Here is a 20,832-nt window from a genome sequence, read left to right as displayed (position 1 = left end):
GGTGCATGCTCCCAAAACTTTATCTTTCTGAGTAAACTGAGATTTTCTGTTCCCTCTGAATATTCCTGGCTGGTTCCCTTCACAGTCCCCATCCTGCTGAGCACCACGGCACCTCATCTCAGCCGTCCCTTCGCTGCTGTAGCCACTGGCCCAGGAGATCAAAGATTATCAGGGCAAGGACAGATGTTTAGGGCCCTGGTATCTCCCTTCTGGGCACATATGTTTTTATGAAACTTGTAGAAAAGAGACTTTTTTTGCGCTGTCAAATTTGGTTGAAACCATCCGGCAGGCTCAGCTTTTGGAAGACGGATGGCTGTGTTACTGCATGGGATTTGTGTCTATAGGAGATGGGAGAAGGTCCACTGGTGTAAAGTTAGAAGGTAAACATCAGCTCCATCCAAAGGCGGAGCCGTGCAGTAGCGCTGCGGCTGCGCTGGAGGCTGGCTTTCCGCTGCGGGCTGCAGCAGAGCCTGCACCAGAGCAACGCTGCGCGACAGGAGGAGACGGTGAGAACCGGGGAGCGTGGAGGTGTGTGCGTGCTCTGTGGGTGAACCGATCTTTGTTCGGGATTTAAAAACCCACTAATACAGGTGTGGAAGAGGAGCACAGAGGTGGGCAGAGCCCAGCTTTCCCGCAGGTTGCCTGTTGCTCTACTGGGCTCCCAGCCTCCCCGGTTGGCTATTGAAGATTGTGCAGACACTTCCAATGCACATTTATGTTCACGCAAGAACTCATTTTTCCCTTTTCAACCGCATTCCCATAGTCAAAAACCTGAGCATGTGAAAATTAATGTAAAAGGGGCTGGGAACACTTCAAAGACAATTTGTAGATTGTACGTGACTGACTTAATAAATACTTCTGTACAGTATTTATCCAACTCTACCCAAATAATTCATTGGCCCTGCTATTCACACGCTGCATCTCCGTGTGCGAAGATGGGGCAAATCAGTTCCCATTCCTAAACCCAGAGCTGCTGATGCGGAAAATCAGCGCTACTTCACTTCTTGGCACGGGGCTTTGGGAATCCCAAGTGCGAGCGCAGCCCTCCGGCATCCCCCCCCCGGAGAAGTGGTGCCGAAGGGGTCCGCAGCCCTGCCCGCACCCCTGGGTCACCCTGCAGCGAGCACCAGGCCCTTGCCCTTGCTGGCCCCAGAGCATTTCTCTGTAGTTCGCAACGTCCAGGTGACTTCCACCTCCTCCAGCCACCTGAACTATCGTTTCTCTCCCCGTGGATTCAGTGCTTTGCACCGAGCAGAAAACCTCTGTGGTTCACGTGCTGGAGAAACGTATCAAAATCCCCTTCTTGCAAGTACGATCGTGCCTGTGCTGAGTAATGTGGGTGGTGGGAGAGCAGTTCGGAGGCTTTCAAGGAAAGGCAGGGCAGCTTGCCTTCATTAAGCTTTGGTTTTCACTTATTCGTTGTGTTTGGACTTTTTTCCTCTTTATATGGCCCAAGATTTTCTCTCAACCTGGTGTGCCCTGCAGCTTCTGTGAACGCTGGCACACGGTGAATTCTTCTGTACATAGGGAAAGTCACTGTATGAAAAAGCGATGTGCTTATCTGGCTTCTGACCCGACCCGGTGCGTCATCCAGCTTTGCTGCAGTCGAGATGCCCCACAAACCAGCTGGCTGTTCTTCTGCAGCCCCTTTCCCAAGCTGCTGGTAGAGCTCAGGGTGCTGGTAGGAGAGGAGCGCTCTCCCTGGGGACACAGCCCAGGTCCTGCTGCCGTCCCCGTGTCCAGCTGGGCTCGGGTGGGAGGGTGGGGATTGCCATCGCTGCTGGTGGGACGGCGGGGGCAGCCCATAACCTCCACGTCCTCCCTGCTCTTCATGCACACCAGGAGCTCAAAGCGTAGCCCTTGGCCATACCTCTCAGCCTCACAAATAGCAATGTTTTCCTCACTTTGCAGACCTGCCAGGCTGGTTTTGGTCTGCTTAGACCCATCTAATCTCTGAAGTGTCTAGAGGGTCACGTTCCTACGGCAGTAAGCTCTTGTGTTAGCTGCAAGAAAAATCTAGTTAGTAGATGAGGGATGGTACAGAGTCCATGGTGTTTTGTGTCATTTGGATGATTAGGGTGGGATGGATCACGCCAGCCTACATATTTCCTTGTACCTTACCAAGAATAAATGTTCTCTCTTAGGCTCGTGTTTACTGTTGAATGGTATTTGACAGGGCAAATATTTACCTGCAATAATACTGCAAATCTCTATCCTTCTCACTGTGAATAATATTTCTCTGAATCAATGCTTGGCTGCAACTCCTGGATCCTTGTGGATAATCACACAGAACATGACTCAGTAGAGAATTGGGGTCACTGGACATTTGCCACGCTGCTGAGGAGAACAGTTTCCCAGGTCTTTGGTCAAGTCATGTCCGCTATGATTGATACCAACGTGCAATGAAGAGGCGGTGCTGGCTGGCTGTAGAGTGTTTTGTAAAGAAGGACAGCACTTTCCTCCCCTCCCAAGAGAGGAAAGGCAGGAGAAAGCTAAAGGCTTAATTTGTAGACGTGCTCAACACTTGTAGCTCCTTCCCAACTCACCTGCGCGGCAAGTTCTTGGTGTCCTTTAGAACACGGCTGTGGTTATGGCTTTGGCTGAATCACAGCTGGTCCCTCAAGAGCTGCACTGCGTTAAGGCACCTGGACGTCCCTCAGTCTCAGATCAGCTGGATGTCTGGAGCCTCCTGGCCACTGCGCAGGGGTGGGTGGATGGATCCACACCAGCCCCTCTTCACGGTGCTTGCTGGGAGCACTTCCCTGGGCTCAGGTCCATGGTTAGGCAGGGTGGTTTTGTTACTGGGTGGCTGGTGGGAGCCACCAAGGCTTATTTGCAGTTCAAGAGGAGGTATGGTGCAAAAGACGAAGCAGCAGCAAGGTTGAGTATGGTTTTGGGTCCGGTGGCGGAGGAGGCGCAGGGTCGCCCTGCCCCCTCATCTCGCAGTGCAGAGGTGAGGGACACCCAGGGCATGCTGCTAACCCACAGATGGGCTCCGTGTTTGCAGCAGAGACGAGCTGCTTGCCATCGACAGACCAGTCCCCAAAGCCACCTCCTGCCTGGGAGCCTTCTGCGCTGGGCTCTGCGTGCTGCAGGGCAGAGAAATGTCTGGGCTCAGTACGCGGGAGCTAGAAGAAGTGGAAACCTGGCCCAATGCTTTGACTAGATCAAAGTGAGAGCTGGGAACGGGCATCTCCATTCTCATCCCCACATGTGATCGGGTGCGAACACATCCAGGGGGGTTATAAAGAAGCTGAGTGATGTGGCCTGGCCTTCTTAAAGCAGGCAAGAAGGCTTCGTGGCTGAAGCTCTCAGGACCTGCCCTGCTGCCTGCTCCCAGGGCAGCCCCCCACGCTGCCGCACCTCCAGCCCGGGGGCTGCAAGGCAGCTCTGGCCCCAGCACCCCTTGCCTGACCTTCCCCCAGCGCTGCCTGGTGCAGCCGGCTGATAAGAGCAGAAGAAAGGTGGGATTGTTTCTCTCCCGCCCTGGAGCAGCAGCAGAAGCGTGTTCCTTTGTTGGTGGCGTTTGCACTGCGTTACAGCAATGGTAGATACTCGCCGTGAAAATGCTCGGCACTATTTCCAGCTTGCTCGTCACTGGATGCTGACACTCTGGAGTGAGAGCTCCCCACTTCTCTCCTTGACCCCCGGTAATTCTCAGATGCAGCTGAAGGGCATGTAGAGAAGAGGTCCACAACTTGATGAGCTTATAATTCAGGTGCTTATCCAGCCATAGAAAAGAAGATCCAGTTTTACTGTTAAAACTCAGGCTTCCCGTGCCTGGGACACTGGAGACAGACAGTGGGACCAGCTCGTTTCCCTGTAAAGCTCTTGTTCTCCACCCCCTCTTGGTTCAGCTCCGTGTCCATATGAGGCACCCTTTAACCCCAACTCCTGCTTCTTCTGCACCCACAAACATGCACCGCAGAACCACCTGGGCCCCGGTTGGCACGGCACGGCTTTGCTCAGGGTGTGCATGAGCATTGCTTGAGCATGCATGCAAGAGGCAGGGACTGGTGTCCTCCCTCTTCATCCTCAAATAGCTCTGCCCCTCCAGGTTGGCCAGGGCCACCCTGCAGGGCTCTGCTGCGTCACCCTCTGTTCTCCCTCGCTCGTTCAGCCCCCAGGGACTTGCTCCTGCCAGCTCTTAACCCTTTTCCAGCCCCACCGTCCTCCCTCTCAGCCTTCTCCTGCTGCACAAGCTGTTGTGTCGGTCCCCACTAGCCTCATGTGGGTCACCTGCAGATCCTGGGGTTTTGGGTGTCTGCTATCCATCTGTGTCTCCCTCTCCTGAAAAGCATCAGGGAGTACGGGAAGCCTGGGAGATCATGGCATATCGTCCCCGTGGTGGGGAGCAGCGTTGGCAGGAGGCCAGGTTGGGGTGTCTCCAAGACCCGCTGGTGCTTTGGGAGCCCAGGTTGTGCCCGCTGGTGCCACTGCAGCTCTGGCGACGGGACCTTGCTGTGCAAGTCACCCCGTGCTCTTGCAAGGGGATCAGCAGTTCTGACTTTCCTCTCCAATGAATGCAAGTAGCGTGTCCCCAGCCCTGTGCTTGTGAGCTAGGAGGGAGCAGCCGGTAATGTGGTTACCTGTTCTGAGTCTTCTTGGTCCTGGATGTGGCCTGGGTGTCACCTTGCTGGGAACCAGAGCCTTTCTCCCTGTTACAGACCCCTCCACACTTCCCTGTGCCGAAGGCACAGATCTAGGGAGCTGTGACCCAGCAAGGCGTGAGGAAAGGGTGGTGGGGAAGCTAGATGGCATGAGCACAGCCGGATGGATGCATCTCTTCATGGCCCCACACCACCTCCCCTCCACCCCTCTGTCCTCTGCCCCTGTATCTGCAGGTGGATGGAGACGGTCCGGGGACCCCTCTTCAAATTTGGATTTCAAGAAGGAACAACTGTTTTTAAATATGATTTTGCTGCTGTTGGAGGTTGGTCGTACCTGCCGCAATGCCATCCTGTGGCATCACTGCGCAAGCACGGGGCGTAGCCGCGGTGCCCTGCTCAGGGCCGTTCGGTCCATGCCCAGTGCCTGGCCCTGCAGCACAGCCCCTGTAGCTGGGGCACAGAGATGCACGGGGGTCTGAGGGCAAGGAGGGGGCCAGGGAGGAGGCACTGTCCCCTCTCTGAGGGTGCTTGGCTCGATCCCGCTGCTCCGTCCCGCTGCAGGCAGAGGCAGGGGTTTGACACTCCAAGCAGCACCCATGTGAGCCGAGAGGGGGTTTGCAAGAAAAGGCTTGTTGTTTCAGCTGATTTCAGTGTTTTAATTTGAAGAGGAATAATGTATAATCGCAACTGTCATCTGTTTGACAGTGGAAAATCCTAGCTCTTCCGTGGTTTTTTGTGTGCCGTAATGGGCAGCCTTTTAGCAGAGCGAGCTTCTCTGCACTCGCCTTTGGAGTCCTGGTGGGATGAATGGGTTCAGACCAGCTCACTAATCTAATTTGTAATGTATCCTTATAACGTATAATTGGCTGTTTAATTTAATTCAAATTAACATAAGAATAGCAAATATAATCTGCAGCGTAGCCCACATGGTGGTAGAAAGGGGTGTTGGGTGTTACCGGTTTGAGCTGACGCGGCGTGAGACCACCCTTCGTGGGGACGGAGACGTCACCTCCGAGGTGTCAACAGGCACAGTGTGTGACAATAAATCACACCCCTTTCCCACCCTTCCGAGTGTCTATCTGTCTCATCTCCCTTCCTTATCTTTCTAGCGATCTATTTAAAACATATATAGAATAAACGCGGCTTGCTTTGGAAAATTGTTCTAAGCGATAGGGTGTAAAAGCTGGCAGGCGCCGAGTCTGATTATGTTGATTGGATATTGTCTAATCTGATTTTGATTGTGTACAGCTTTGATTGTAATTTTGATATGTCTGCACAATACTGTAGCTATTTGGAAAGCTTTGTGATTTAAACAGGTCTTTTTTCTTTTTTTTTCCCCAGCTCAATAGAGCAGAGGCAGAAATGTGCAGGGGGGTGAGCAGGGCGACGGGGCTTTACAAAACCGCCTCAAAGCCCTTCGGTGAGCTGCTCTGCAGCAACACAAGGAACTTGTAGTTTTGAAGAGAGCTTTAGGAAACTTTGAGTGGGTTTTACATAATTTAGTTAAGTACAGCAAAGCCACTTGCTTATATACCTGATACCAAAATAAACCAGTTGGAGGAACAAGTTTGCTGTGCAATGATTTATTTAAATCCCTTTCCGTAAAGCATGGAGCGAAATCCTCTTAAATAACTGGGAAAGAATCGGTGTACCTCGAAGTGCGTAGCCCAAACAGAAACCTAACTACTAGACGTATTAAATGGGATCTACCTGTCTGCTGTTGTGCACATCCTCTCAGCCCCCAGCTTTCCCCGGATAATACCGCTGCTAGACAGAAGCTGGCTGGAAAAATAGCTGGGCTTGAATTTCCCCCGAACAGTAACTGTTGGTACAGCGCCGTCTCAGCCCCGTCTTGCGTTTCTTGCATGCTCGTATTTCCCCACGGCCAGGAGGACTCTCGGGCCAACGTGCAGGGGCGGGTGGGATGTGCAGTGCCTGCTCTTTCCTCCGCCTCTTTTTGCAGCGGGCGAGGGGAGGCGAGGGGTGGGGGTCCAGCTTAGCAGGGGATGAGCCGCTCCCAGCCCCGGGGGGGGGGAGGCGGGAGCGACCCCCTGCTCCGGCACCCCGCAGGGACGCCTCTCTGCCGGGCAGTGCTGGAGCGCTCCCGCCGGGAGCCCTTCCACCTCGCCACAGATACCTCCTTGCTCCCCGCCGCCTCGCCCACTGACTTCTGTATGCTGGTTAAATATGGGTTTTATTTTATTTTATTAAGGGTTTGCTCCCTGCAGTCTGGGGTGATGAAGAGCATGAATCCGAGTGTGAGCTCTGGGGCAACGGATTAATAAAGCCTACAGTGCTTAACTGGTTTTGCACACATCTGGGGTTTTGTGCTTAAATCAAGTATTAAGTCAAAATCCAACCATGAAACTAGGTGATCTGAGAAATTTAGCTTAAAATCCATGTGTATAATACTATAGCGAATCAGAATTTCATATGCTATAATAATATGTGAAACAGTAGGTGTTTAGAATAAGCCTCCTCTGCCAGACACTCATTATATTCTGCTTTGATAATTAATAATTTTGGATAGATTCACACTTACATTATGAAGCAAATATGGTTTTGTCTGAAGTGAAAACAATTGCGATAATATATAGCAAATATATCAAACAGGTGCTAGAACGTCTTCTTTCTCCATCTAAACTGGAACGCTCAGAAGTAAACAAGCCACCAGGAAACACGGGAAGCCCAAGGAGTACCAACATCTCTGCGTGTTCGGGGTCACCTCGAGGGAGGTGGGGGAGTGCTTGTCCAAATACAGTTTGGATGAGGATATAAGGAAGGACAAATCTCCGTGTGTGGTGGAGTCATGCAGGCTTTCTTTAAAGGATTTAAAAAACATGTGATGGCTGTGTTTCCAAATCTCTCTCCCTCGTAGCTTCTGTGCTGGAGGTTGTGAGGAATCAACGGGAATTTTATTCCCAAGTACTAGTTAATTCTACGGAGCTAATTCTCGTAAACACTCTTGAAAACACAAACTGTACGAGCTGAGCTGGGTGCCCAGAGAGGGACTTTGCCCTAAAAATGCAGCTGCTGGTAGGGAAACGGCCGTGCTCTTTCATGGCTGTGGGCTCAGCGAGCATCACTTGCCCGGCTGCGATGCAGGCGTGGAGGTTTTGGCGAGCTAAAGATGTGCTAGAGGGATGCAGGGTGGGAGAGGGGAGCAGTGCGGATGCCCCAGGCAGGTCTGCGGTGCGCAAGGAGCCGTGCTGTCCCCGCGGGATGGTGCCGCGCCGCCACGCTCACTGCCCGGTTCCTACGTAGTTACGACCTGCTGGTGTCCGGGGCTGGAGATGTCTTTTTTATTAAAACAAAACCATTTCCACTGGAATGCTTTCGTATTTCTTACACAAATAATCGCTTTTCTTTGCTGAAGCAACAAGGCAGTGACGCGTTGCAAAATGTCTTTTTCATGTTTTAGACGTATAACGGTCAGAATGAGAATAACGAAGACTATGAGATCCCTCCCATAACGCCTCCTAATCTCCCCGACCCTTCCCTCCTGCACTTGGTGGACCACGAAACTGGATATCACTCCCTGTGCCACAGCCTCCCTCCGAACAGCCTGATACCAGCGTACCCCTACCAGAACATGGACCTGCCGGCCATCATGGTCTCCAACATGTTGAGTCAGGATGGGCATCTTCTCTCCAGCCAGCTACCCACGGTCAGTGACTTTCCCCTCTTACGATCTTCTGTTAAAGCTGCTCTGTATGTCGTGTTATGAGCTCAGCTGAACGTAGAAGGATGTTAACGATGCGATGTTTGCCCTGGGAAGAGCTGCTGATGCAGCCCTGCCTTGCTGCACTGCTGCCCGCCAGGGTCGGGGTGCGGTGGCAGACGCTGCAGTCGCCTGCATGGCCACGCTCGGGGTGGCAATTTTATGTTTCCAGTTTGGTGTCTTCCTGAGCCTTATTAACCGCTCAAGAGCAGGGGGGAAGGTTGTTTTCCTCTGAAAAATATCCTCGCTGAACCAAGCAAAGTGCATGTGCTCCGACCCCGTGTGAAGGTGACCAGCCAAAGCCCCTAGTTCATAGCCCCTACGCCCCGCATCCTTTCTCCTGCTGGGAAGAGCCCCCAGCCCATCACCCCCGTGTCCTGCTGCCAGGGTGGCCCCAGTGGCACCAGCAGGAGGAGCATGGATGCTCCCTGAAGGGAAAGCTGTCCTATTGATTTCAAGGGGAACAAGATCCCCCTTGCACTTGCAAACTCCAGTTGCCTCTTGGCTCACGCCGTGGCAAGGGGATACCTTGCGAAGTTTCAGATAACTCTTCTTTGGGCCCCTCGCTACAAGAAGGACATGGAGGTGCTGGAGCGTGTCCAGAGGAGGGCAACGAAGCTGGTGAAGGGCCTGGAGCACAAGTGATGGGGAGCGGCTGAGGGAACTGGGGGTGTTCAGCCTGGAGAAGAGGAGGCTGAGGGGAGACCTCATCGCACTCTACAACTACCTGAAGGGAGGTTGTAGCGAGGTGGGGGTCGGTCTCTTCTCCCAAGTAACAGCAATAGGACGAGAGGAAATGGCCTCAAGTTGGGCCAAGGGAGGTTAAGACTGGACATGAGGAGAAATTTCTTTACTGCAAGAGTGGTCAGGCCTTGGAACAGGCTGCCCAGGGAAGTGGTGGAGTCACCATCCCTGGAGGTATTTAAAAGATGTGTAGATGAGGTGCTTAGGGACATGGTGTAGTGGGCATGGGGGTGTTGGGTTGATGGTTGGCCTCGATGATCTTAGAGGTCTTTTCCAACCTTAATGATTCTATGTTTCTGTAGGGATAAATAAGGCAGGGATAATGAAGTACAGTGGGAAATGAAGTACAGTTTCTTTCTCTGGGAAGAAACTTCAGGGCTAATTAGACCTTACAACGCTTCTGTATCAGCAGCACCGAGGAAAGGTTGTGACTTGATTTTGACAGTGGTATTGAATTAATACTGTTGCTGTTTAATAATATTTTCCTCTTTAGCAGATTTAGCCCTATGGTTAGTTTTCTACATTGTTTCTCTCTAAGATCATTGATTTTCATGGATGCCGTTGGAAGGCATCAATATCAAACAGAGTTAATTTTACTTAAATAGCATGCCTGTGAGTCTGCCACTGCGCTAGCTGGAGAACATTTGGTGTTGATTGCTTGAATAGATAACAGTTTGAAAGGTAGTGATATTTAAATATTTAAATGGCGTATTATCTCTTAGTCTAGGAAAATCCCAAGGCTTTCTAAAGTCTTGATGCGTCTCCAAGTTTCATTGTTAGTGTATTTAAGAAAAATATCATGTTCTGCCTATCAATATTGAACACAGGCATATTCCTATGAAATTAAATATTACTTAGGCCTCTGTGTTAGCTTTTAGGTTCTTAGGTGATTAAAACATTCATTTCTGAGACAAAAAGAGTCAATTTCAGATGAAATATTTTTCCCTGGTTTAATTTAAAGCACAGCCCCTTTGCCTGACCCCTATTTTCATAACACGATAATTTTATCCTGTGTTGATTGTCTCATTTTTGAGAGGTGATATTGCACTTATAAATCACTTTCTAAAATACCTAAAGAAACAAGAATAGCGGGATTTATTAAGCAGCTTCTGTACGTCTGAAATAATTTATTTTGGAGTAGTCCTTGGGAAATGTTCTCTTTCTTACTTTATGGTACTGTTTTACAAATGCAGCATCGTGACAATAAATCAGGACTGAGCCAGAGAAGATAAGAAAGGGGCTTAGTGGGCTGTAAATGTAGAATAGAGAGATTAAGGTTTGTTTGCCCCTTACCACGAAAATAAAAAATCCAGTGAACCCTGAATTTTCCAGCCGATAGTGAATTGAAACTGTTCAGTTTCGAGCGGAAACCCTCGGAGCTGTAATACATCTTCAGAGGTCCCAGCAGCAAAGGAAGTAGATCAGGGAGTGAACGGTGTTGCTATTCCAGGGCAAAATGAAATCCTGCCGTACCCTGTTGTCAAAGCCTTTTCCCCGTGCCGCCAGACTTCTCCCACTGAAGGGCAACACCTTCTAACCCCCTTTTTTTTTTTTTTGATGCCCTTACTCCAGCACCAGCCCACGATGGCAGCATCCATCCCACGGCACACGCAGAACTCCCGTTAGCGTTAATGGCAGCGGCGCATGCACATGAGAACGCAATAAAGTCCCGGAGACAGAGCAGATTTTTAAACTCCTATGGTTAATACCTGCCCCCGTGCCCGCCGAGCCGTAGCCCGCTCGGCGGCGGCCCCGTGAAGGCAGCCGAGCTTCAGGCACCGCTGCGCGACGGGGCAGGGCGTGCTGCATCCCTGCCCGGCGGTCCACCTTCCGGAGGAAGCCTCCAGATCAAGAAGGGGGCTCGTTTGCTAACACTTCCAAAAAGAGGGGATTTATTGCCGCACGGGTAGCGGTGGGAAGCCGGTCCGGGAGCCTGAGCGCTGCGGAGGAGGCGTGCGGGGGATTTGTCTTTGTTCCAGGACCGACGTTGCTCATGCAAATGCCGGAGCCGGGAGCCTCTCTCCTCGCTGCTGCTCTTTGCCGTAGTTCGTACCGGTTTTTGCATACGCAGCTATTTCCTGCCTTGGCTGCCATGTCTTTTGGTTTGAATACAGTGACAAATGACAAACAATTCAAGGTAAAATGTTTAGACATCGGTTAGACTTTTCCTCTAAAAAAGTAGCTTGAGCCTTGGGATTTTTTTAAGGCATCCTCAAGAAAAAATCTCGAGCTGCTGAAAATACATGAGCTAGGACTCACCGAGAGCTGTGGGATTGGTATTTTCCTCTACAGCTCAGAAGTGAATAAGGAAAATACAGGGGCAGGTTGCTGTCCCCTTCGGTGTGTCTCTTGTCCTGGGATGTCCCAACATTATCCTTAGATTGAATTAAGCCTCCCAGTGCCTCTGCAAGGGAGGAGCCTGCTGCTCCCGTTATGCAGATGAATACTGAGTCAGAGCGGGTTTAAATCAGCACAGAAATTCCCGTGGCAGGATGAGAGCTGGAGAGCGAAGGTGGATTCGCTGTGTGCCAGACCCTGCTCCTGGCTCCAGCCCGTCCCTGGGGTGTCAGGAGCTGGAGCCCCTCGTTCGAGCAAAGGAGCTGTACCCTGACGGGGAAGAACCAAAGCCACCGTCACCTCTACATTTCCTTATCCCTTCAGCATCGCCATCACCATCGGCCTCTGCACACTTGGCTCTGCCCCGTGGACCGGGTCTACGTTCACATAACACGGTTCTTCACTGCTGTTTCTGCCACTTTATTTCCTTATTATTATTTTTTTTCCCCCATCAGCTTTTAGAAGTCAAGGGAGTTTTCAGGCCCTGAAGGTGGGGTGCAGGGAGCTGGAGAGGAGAGAAGCAGGGATGGGTGGACAAGAGTAGGCAAAGAGATGGCAGAAGGTGTGACGTTCGGAGGAGCGATGGAGCGGGGTGGCAGGAGGCTGGGGAGGAGGCAGGGCTGGCTCGGTTGGGGAAGGCATGTTATTTGTTGTGTTGGTGACAAGAAACAAACAGAAAATTCTTCATGCAGTGGATTTTTTTTTTTTTTCTACTGTCCTCTCTTTTGCTACGGGAAAAGAGGAAGGAAAGAGGAGGAATGGCAAGAGGGAAAGAAAATAGGAGAGATGTGATTTTCATTGAGAAATGGGAATATTTAGGAAAAAATAATCAGAGAGGAAAAAAGATGTTTTCCTTGGAAAGGGGATGACTTTGCCCACTGCGAACATCCCAGCAGCGTTATGGTACGGACAAGCGGCTGCTGAGCTCTGCGGGGCTCTGCAGAGAGACCTGCTGGGCTGGGGCTGCACCGGGGCTGGGACCCGGGGGCTGCGGGGACCTGGGGGAAGGCAGGGGAGGGGGCAGAGAAACGCCGAGAATCGGCGGCGATCGCCGGCGAGGTGGGGTGCCCGCTGGGTTAAGGAGCTGCTGTGAATAAATGAGATTTCAGAAGGGATTTGGCAGAACATATTTGACAGAAACAAAGGGCGATCAAGGTCAGAGCCCAAGAATCTCCAATGCAGCGCAAACATATTCCCATAAATATTAGATAGCGGCTGAGCGGGCTGGGGGTCTCCCTGCTTATCAGGTGGGACAGCGCCCGGTACCTGGGTGCTGCGCCGGGCTGGGGGGAGCCGGGAGCCCCCGGTCGGGGGGACAGCACTGCCCGGAGCCCCCCACCACCGCTCGGAAACCCCGAAACTTTGTGCTTCTCCAAGCGCGATGAAGGCTGTTGCTGTGCTGGGGCGTGCTGGAAATTCAGCCTGTTTTCCCGTGGCGTGTGTTGTGGGGCTACAGCCGCCCTGCGCCTTTCCTGCTCTGCCGTGTCCAGGTGAAGTTAGGGCAGAGACGCCTATTCTTGCTGGGGGGAAGCATCCTTTTGGACATGTGGCAATGTTAGGAGCAAACATTGGCTTTGTAACGGGTATGTGGAGTTTGATTGGAGAGACTGGCAACTGTCCCCGTGTCTCCCCGGTGCCTCTCACGCTGAGAGATGTTTTAAAGGCACTAACATTCCCTTGAGCCCAGTGGGATAACTTTTTCCTGCTCACAGCAAGCTGGACCATTCAGCTTAAGGGAAAAAAAGGCTGCAGCCACAGCTTGGAAGTTCTTTGTTTCAGTTTTTTGAGTGAAAACGGATTATTTGAAAAATATTAAAATTCTCCGGTAACAAAAGACATTCATGGTGTAAAAATGTCAAATTTCCACTTACCTGTGGAACCTGTTTATGTAGAGGGGAGAGAGTAAAGGGTAAATGGGGGGTGAATTGTAGTACCAAGGAAGAGTGCAGCCCTGAAATTCCTGAAGAGTTGCTTGGTTGACTTTGCCGTCCGAATAGCTGTTTCCCGGCACCATGGGGCTTTGCTGTGGAACAGAAAGGAAAACAGTAAAACAACCCAGCAGTAACCCACCTGCCTGCCTCCCATGTGGGAAATGGAAAGGAAAAGCAGCCCTTTCCCAGCGCTGGGGTGTGCATGCCCAGGCTGTGGGGATGGCACAGGGCTCCAAGGAGAAGCACCTCGCTGGTGCCCACCAGAAGACCTCGAGCGAGGTCCTCCTGCGGGCAGGCTGCCAGAGCAGCCCCCCGGCCAGCCCTCTGGGCTCCGCAGGTCTCTCCCCAGCTCCCATCCTTCCCAAGACCGCTGCTCCCCATCAAACACAGCAGCATTTCTTATTTACGACCCGCGCCAGAGGCAGGGGGAATCGCAGCAGTTTTCTCCGGGTAGCCCAGTACAGCCCTGGGAAGGCGGCCAGGGTGCTCGGCGGAGGGCAAGACGGTTGGACGTGGCTGTACAGAGCCGGCGAGTGTTGAAAGTTTTCCAGTAGAGGATATAAGAAAGAAACCAGTTAGATGTTGGCACAAAAGCCAGGTAAGAAGGCCAGTCTTTTATCTAAGTCGTTGGAAACACATGGTCCCAGTAGGCAACACAACTTATATGTTGTCGGTAAATACTTCCAATACATAAATATTTCAATAATTTTAAATCACTGCCTGTTAAAATAAGTTATTTAAAATAACCTATATCCCAATGCAATGCACATGCAGCAGGGCCCTTCAGAGCAAGTTCAGGCTCATGGGAAGAGCCTTAATAAATAAACAAACAAGCGAGAGCGGCGGTCGGGCAACGCTCGGCCAGCTCCGTCAAACCGCAGGCTGGCAGCGAGTCACCAGTAGCAAAAACTTAGCAGAGTCCCCCGTGTTTCAGTCCTGGATAGGTTTGCACTGGTAATTTTGTGTTGTGTTCTGTAGGTTTTGGCTAATTTGTCTTTCTGCTTATTAATGGTTCAGTATTTAAAAACTAAACTCCCGAACATGAGGCCTTGGTGGAAAATAGTAATAATACAACCGTACATGAAGGGTTCTTTGTATTAAACAGAGCCCTGTTTGCAATTCCCTGCTAGTGTTTTTCTCAGAGGCAATAAATGAAAGAAATATGTCTTTTTAAATTTTATAAAACTCAGAAAAATGGTTTTAAACAGCTTTTCTTCACCTCCTATAATTATTTATTTTCAAACAGTCCTTCAGGGTAATGTTCCGTTTTCTTATTTCACACTCCTTTTTCTCATAAATGAACCATCACTTCAATAAATCATTATGAAAACAGAGACTAACACAAACCCTGAAAGGTTGAAAGATTTATGTAACACATTTATGTTTTCCATTTTCTCATTCTGGTACTCCACTGCTAAAGCTAAGCTAATAAAAGCTGCTATTAATATTTCTTGTTGCCTAGCAACCGCAGAGAGGGAGTAATAGCTTTAGCTAGAAAAATAGATGACCGATAAGGAAAAATTCAATTCTTTTATTATCTCAAGGGAAAATGGGCTTTTACTGGAACATTATGATGTACGAGTGTGAAGTTGAATACAAAGGATATTTTTTCAGTTGTTTTTCTATTTTTAATGAACGTTATTTTACCTTCACAAACTCGTTTAAGGCATTTGCCCCACCTACTTGCGAGCTTAATTTAGCAACACCCACACATGCTTCTGGCTTTAAGTATCTGTTGGCATTTTCATTTGAAAGCCCCCTTCCCTCCACGCCTCCCCCTGAGCTTTATCGCTCGGTCATAAAATTTCACTCCAGGTCGGAACCTGGGAGACAAGATTCCCAATCAAAGAGTAAATTATTCTTGCACTTATTTAAAAACTTGCTTTCTCAGAGGAAGGGGCACGTATTGATAGTTACTTTCTGAAGTTTCAGCCGTGGTGGCTGAGCTCTGTGTTGGGGGAGAGCAGGAATGCTGCTGCTGCTGCCCGTGCTCTCCGAGCTACGGCTGCACGCTGGAGATGCGGGTGCAGAGCCGGTGCCCGCGGGCAGAAGTGCGGGTCCCTGTGGGAATACGGGTCCTCTTCTTCTGTGGGAGAGGTCCTCCCTGAGCTTCCCAGTCATCCTGAACGCCAAGCTCCCTGCAGAGCAGCAGCCCCTCTTTTCACACAGCAGATGCAGATGCTCCGGAGCGGTCCCTGCCAGGCGCTGCTGGGTGAGAACCGGGTGATGGGAGTCACTGCCAGGTCCCAACTCTGCGAGTGCTCGGGCAGCAGCAGAGCTTATAAGGACGGGGCTGTGCATGAGAAGAGGGAACCTGAGGGACCAAGCTCCTACCGGCGCGCTTGCGTGGTTGGTCCTTGGGTTCACCCATGGGTATCCCATTTCTGAGGTATGAGAAAGTAAGGTGTCATGATACGCTTTGCAGACAAGTGAACTGTTGTGACCGCTGAGAAGCAAAGCAGATGTGGCTTTTGCTCGGTAATGCAAGATTTACTCCCTGAACAAGGGAAAGGAAGAAGGCAAGGTGTCACCTTGGCCTGCAGGGTCTGGAAGAGGGTGACCTTCACCTGCCAGGGTGGGGATCTTGCATGGGAACCTGCCTTTTTTCCTGAAAACCTCTCAGAGCCGCCTCCCCGTGGGAGAACTGCTCCTCCCGTGGGCACGAGGGGAGGCTGCCGGGACTCCGGTGACCCCCCACGAGGTGACACCCCAACCTTCACCCAAAGTAGCTTCTCCAGAGGCAGATGCAGTCCCAGCTCCCCTTTCGCACTGGTCCATCCCCTATGGCTCTGGTCAGCTCCCAACAGAACAACAGCACTTAACAAATTAATTTACTTTGCAATGAGCCAAGTTGCTTTTTCCAGTAGTTTGAAATCCTACTTTTGTCTCGCGCTGTGAAGTCCCCCCACTTCAGCACGCCTCCAGCCTGCGCCTGGCCGGCACTGTGCGTGGAGGAGAAGAGGAGGGGGGGGGCCGGCGCTGCCGCCGCGAGAGCACGTTGCACTCGTAGGGAAATGGCCAACGGGTTTGCGAGAAGCGATTTTCCGAAAGGCAGGTAGGTACCCGGCCTGGGGAGGAGGACACTGCTCCTGTTCACGTCTTTGTGTACCTCCTCCTTGGTGCTTTATAAAGTGGGTTTTCCCTCTGCAGAGAGTCTCCTAACAGCCCGGATCCTCCGAGAAAAGAGGCTTGATTGCAGCCTCCAAATTTTACGGATGGCTGAAGGGTCAGCACCTCTCAGGCCCAGTTTCCCTTTGGCATATCTGTATGGAGGTGGGCTCCGAGACCTGCGGTACACACCAAGTGCTTGGTGTTGCCTGGCAGGTAGCAGAGGTCTTCTGAGCTTTCCAGGCTTCCGCCAGCCGGTGCTGGATTCTTGCCCGGGGGGATCCCACCACGATGTGACAAATTCCGCCTGGCACCTCTCAAAGGATGAGTCGCGTGGGATTACTGGCTCCTCTAGGAGGTCTCACCCTTAGGGGATTTTCCGTGATATCCACCTATAAATTACTTTTGCTCTATATTATTTCATCACTATTGTTATTATAATTATTACTATTATTATTATTAGAGTTACATGCTGTTCCAATTGTAATGTCATGTATATTATACATACCTGGACCAGAGCCACAGGTGCTTGACACAGTGCAAAACCTACAGGGAGGAGATACCTTCGAGAACTTACTACCTACAGAGGCAAGACAGAAAAATAATATACCAGTGCAAAGTAATAGCCAGGGGCGCACAGGAGACCTGCAGCCTGTAAAACACAGTGCTCTTGCACCCACGCGCCCTGGTCATCGTGCCCCTGATCTAGGTTTCTTCTTCCCCGTCCATCCTCCTTCATGCTGCAGCCGCTGCTACACGCTCACGTCCACCCTTTTCCTTCTGTCCCGTAACAAGGGGATGTAGGAAAGCGTTAAAATGTGCTCTTACCTACAGCAGCACATCGTACCGCGCTGAAGGGGTCCTGCACAGTGGGAACCAACGCGTGTGTGTAAGTCTGGCTGTAGAAGTGTCTCTTGTCTGTGTCTCTTTAGGTTTTGTGCTGCAAACTGGGTCCTCACCTCCCCCGACTCATCGCGTGGTCAGAAGGACAGCAGGTCCCATCCCGTCGTGTGTAATTGCTGCTTCCAATTAAGCAGCGTTTCTGCGCCGCACGGCGATCCGGTTGTGCTGCACCCTTTAACTATTCCATAGAAATTCGTCCTCCTGATCTTTCCTTTCCTCTCCTGGAGGTGGTCACTATCTTTCTGATAAGCCGGTGGCTCCGGGGCGGTCCCACTAGTTAAAGAGTCACCTTATCAGCCATGAAATAACCCTGCCGTGACCGCGGGGAGGGCGCACGTTACCCCAGAACATCTGTCAAGTGAGATGGTCCCTCTCGTTTGCGCTGTGCTGCGTTGCCTGCCATTAAGCGTTTGCGAAACAATTTGGTTTGCTTTCATGGCAATTTAAGATATTACCAATTGCATTTAAGTTTGCATTTAAGCAAACTTCTTTGGAACAATAATCGGTGCTCTAAATACGCAGTTTGTGTAACACCGATGAGGAGGCTGGTTGCGAACAGCATGTATGTATTAGTAGTGTAATTAAAATATCAATTACGCCGTGTTGACAGTTTGCCAAATAACTGGCTTTTGTGCACAGTAAACTTAATCACTCCAAAGTCAACTCACAAGACCTGATGCAATCTTGATGCCAAACTAGTACAACATAAAAACAGCATTTGCTAAAGCACAGCTTCGATATTACTTTGCGTAATGGTGCTGCACTCCATAGCTGGTATCATGTTCTGAAAATTATCTTTTAATGTACAATTTGTATTGCTGAGAAATGTCACTTACTTTGCAGAACGTCTCGCCAACATAAAACCTAAGATTTATTCCTGTCATTTTTTGTCTCCTATGCCATGTTGGTAATAAGAAGTCTACTTTATGTGTGTAATGTTCATGTCAGTTTTGAAATTTGGGGTTTCATAAAAGACAGTAGTATAAATAAAACATTATATAAATTAAAAATATAATGGAAAATAAAATCTGTGAATTACAGTAGCAGATAAGATGAATACGGCATGAAGGAGGTTTTCAGAACAATATCAAATAACTGGAGTAAATATGTTCAAGGCATGGGATGGATCTTTTTTAAGAACTGATTCTGATCTTAAAGTGTGTTTGTCTCTAGTATGCAGACATGCGGGTGGGTGCCTGTTGCTTAGCCTAGTTTTAACCCTTTAGATTTCGGTTGTGTACTCCTGCAAGACGGCATTTTTCCCCCTTCTTAGCGTACAACCCCACTTCAACAGTTTTTCTGGGTGAGGTTAAAAATGCATTGTGCCGACATCAAAAAATCCAGCAAATGAGAATATGAAACCTCCATGTTTTGAAAAATGAACTAGAGATTTGGAAGAGAGTTTCTTTGGAGTCTGGGACATGGCTTTGGGGAAAGAGTGCCCCAACCTGGCCACTTCCCCAACTCCTCATGGAGGATTTGTCACCTTGGTCCCAGGAGCCAGGGGATGGTCCCTCTATGGGCTTTCCCAGCCACTCGGGCTCCGGCGTACTTGTGGGACCATCTCTGCCATCTCCTTCCCTCCTATCACAATTTCTAAAAACGTAGGAAATTATGTCCAAAGTTAGCATTAGAAAAGATAAAACGATTGAAAAGTCAGTGAACTGTCAGAAAGTGTCGGAATTACCCTTGCCCACGCAAACTTACTTGGAGCATTACAAAGCGTCTTTGCCTTTAATTGCAGCATGAGATAAACCTTGTCAGACCGGCTTTGCTTACAGCTTGGTGGTCTTTGGCACAAAGGTTTTAGGTCCGGTTTGGACCTCAGAGACCCCAGCCCCTTTGGGAACAGTACGTAAAGCCAACACTGATGTGTGTCCAGGGACTCTCTGCTAACCAAGACCTGTGCTTCACTGCCAACCGAGGCTATATGTACACACCGGCACTGCAGAAGGTTCATGAGAGAGCTGCAGTTTCTTCTTCCTCTGCCTCTTACTGGAGGTGTTCAACCCTCTTGCAGCTGGTCAACCAGAATTTGCTTCCACCCCCCCCCAAAATACCGTTTTTGTGCCTTATTTGGTGCGCGTGGGTCAATGGTGCAGGTTATCTGAGAACTTATTTTTGTTTGGGTCACGCATAGGGAAGTAGAGGAATTTCCAGGCAGCAGTAATCCCCAAAGCCCGTGTCTCTGTGCCTCGCCCCGCATCCCGTTCCTGCTCCCTGCTTGTCACTTCTGTCGGCGCGGGGGTGCAAAATGACGCCGAGCTTTCATTGCCACCTCTGGAGTGACGGTAATGGCCTAATGCGGGGAAGGTGGCTTTGCCAAAGAGACCGAGCTCCCTCCACCCCACTGGGTGCTTGTGCCACGTACTCCCCTCGTTTGCTCTCCTTCCCGTCCCGTCTGCGCTCCCCTCTTTGCGATGTGCACTTGTTTCCTTGGGAATTACAGGGCGATGTGGTGGGTGTGGGTCCGTGCCATGCGGAAGAGCCTCCAAAAGGCAAATGAAGGTTTTTAATTTGCATCGTAACCTCTGCTGCACTGTCAAGTCTTCAAGCTCCCACATGCGTTTACGCCCCACATCGTAATGCAACATAAAGTCTTTTTTGAAGTGCATCAGGCAGCTGTAAATAGAATAATTTTTGCCAGTTTTAACCAGCAGCAATTTGGATGCAGGAAAAACTGTGTGCTGTCAGTTATCCCACCAAATTAGCATGTCTGGCAACTCCTTGCCATCCATCTTGCACATTTTGATCAATGTTGCAGCCCATCTTTAATTGCCCTTATCCCTTAGATCAATCATATTTATCTCTTGGCTGTCTTTTGCCTCCTCTTTGCATGTTACCAGGTTGCATTAACCTGCTCCAGCCATTACTCATCGCCCTGGGTTCTCCTTGCTGACAAGGAGGGTCCGTGCAACTTTGAGGCTGGTTTCCAATCAACACACGTGCTGCGTTACACGGCTTGCTTTCGGTTGCCTTTCCAGAAGTTTCATACTCGAATGGTCCTGCGGTGCCTGGTTTCGGAGGCAGAGTCGGTGCCGTCCCCGCAGCTCGGCTGCCGCCAGCACACGCCCGGGGCAGGAGAGCACAAAAGGATGGAAATTTCCACAGCTTTTGTTTCAGCTGTAGAGGTTATGATGACTATTCACTGCTGTAGGTGTGTGCACGTTGAGTAAGTCTTTTTTTTATTATTTAAATGGGAGCCGTTTTTAGAGGCAAATAACAGAAAGTGCTTACAATAAAAATAATAGGCTGTAACGGGCTTTGTTATGCAATGAGGCGATCACAGAGCTACATCAGCCACTCGGCCCATCACTCGGAGGGAAGGGAGACATGGTTTCTAATTGGTAGGTAAGATTTCCTCGGCTGGTAAATATAAATGGTAATCCTAGCTTCTCAGAGGAGTTTTCTCCTGCCTGTGGACTCGGTGGGGTTTGCTGTCAGCGTGAATGATGGTGGAGAGGAAGGGAGAACACAA

The 20,832-nt window shown here is 50.4% G+C and overlaps 1 protein-coding gene across 1 annotated transcript in view; it reads left to right on the top strand.

Annotated features, from left to right (window-relative positions):
* TOX2 (TOX high mobility group box family member 2) overlaps nt 1-20,832 on the top strand; it is a 157,778-nt gene that overhangs the window by 84,435 nt on the left and 52,511 nt on the right. The window contains exon 3 of the mRNA XM_075166303.1: nt 8,032-8,277. Within this exon, the coding sequence (XP_075022404.1) occupies nt 8,032-8,277 (246 nt within the window). The remainder of the gene's footprint in view (nt 1-8,031; nt 8,278-20,832) is intronic.

This window comes from Calonectris borealis, chromosome 17, assembly GCF_964195595.1.
Source record: "Calonectris borealis chromosome 17, bCalBor7.hap1.2, whole genome shotgun sequence".
Classification (NCBI taxonomy): Eukaryota; Metazoa; Chordata; class Aves; order Procellariiformes; family Procellariidae; genus Calonectris; species Calonectris borealis.
The sequence above is the reverse complement of the archived record's forward strand: the minus strand, read 5'-3'. Positions and strand labels throughout refer to the sequence as shown.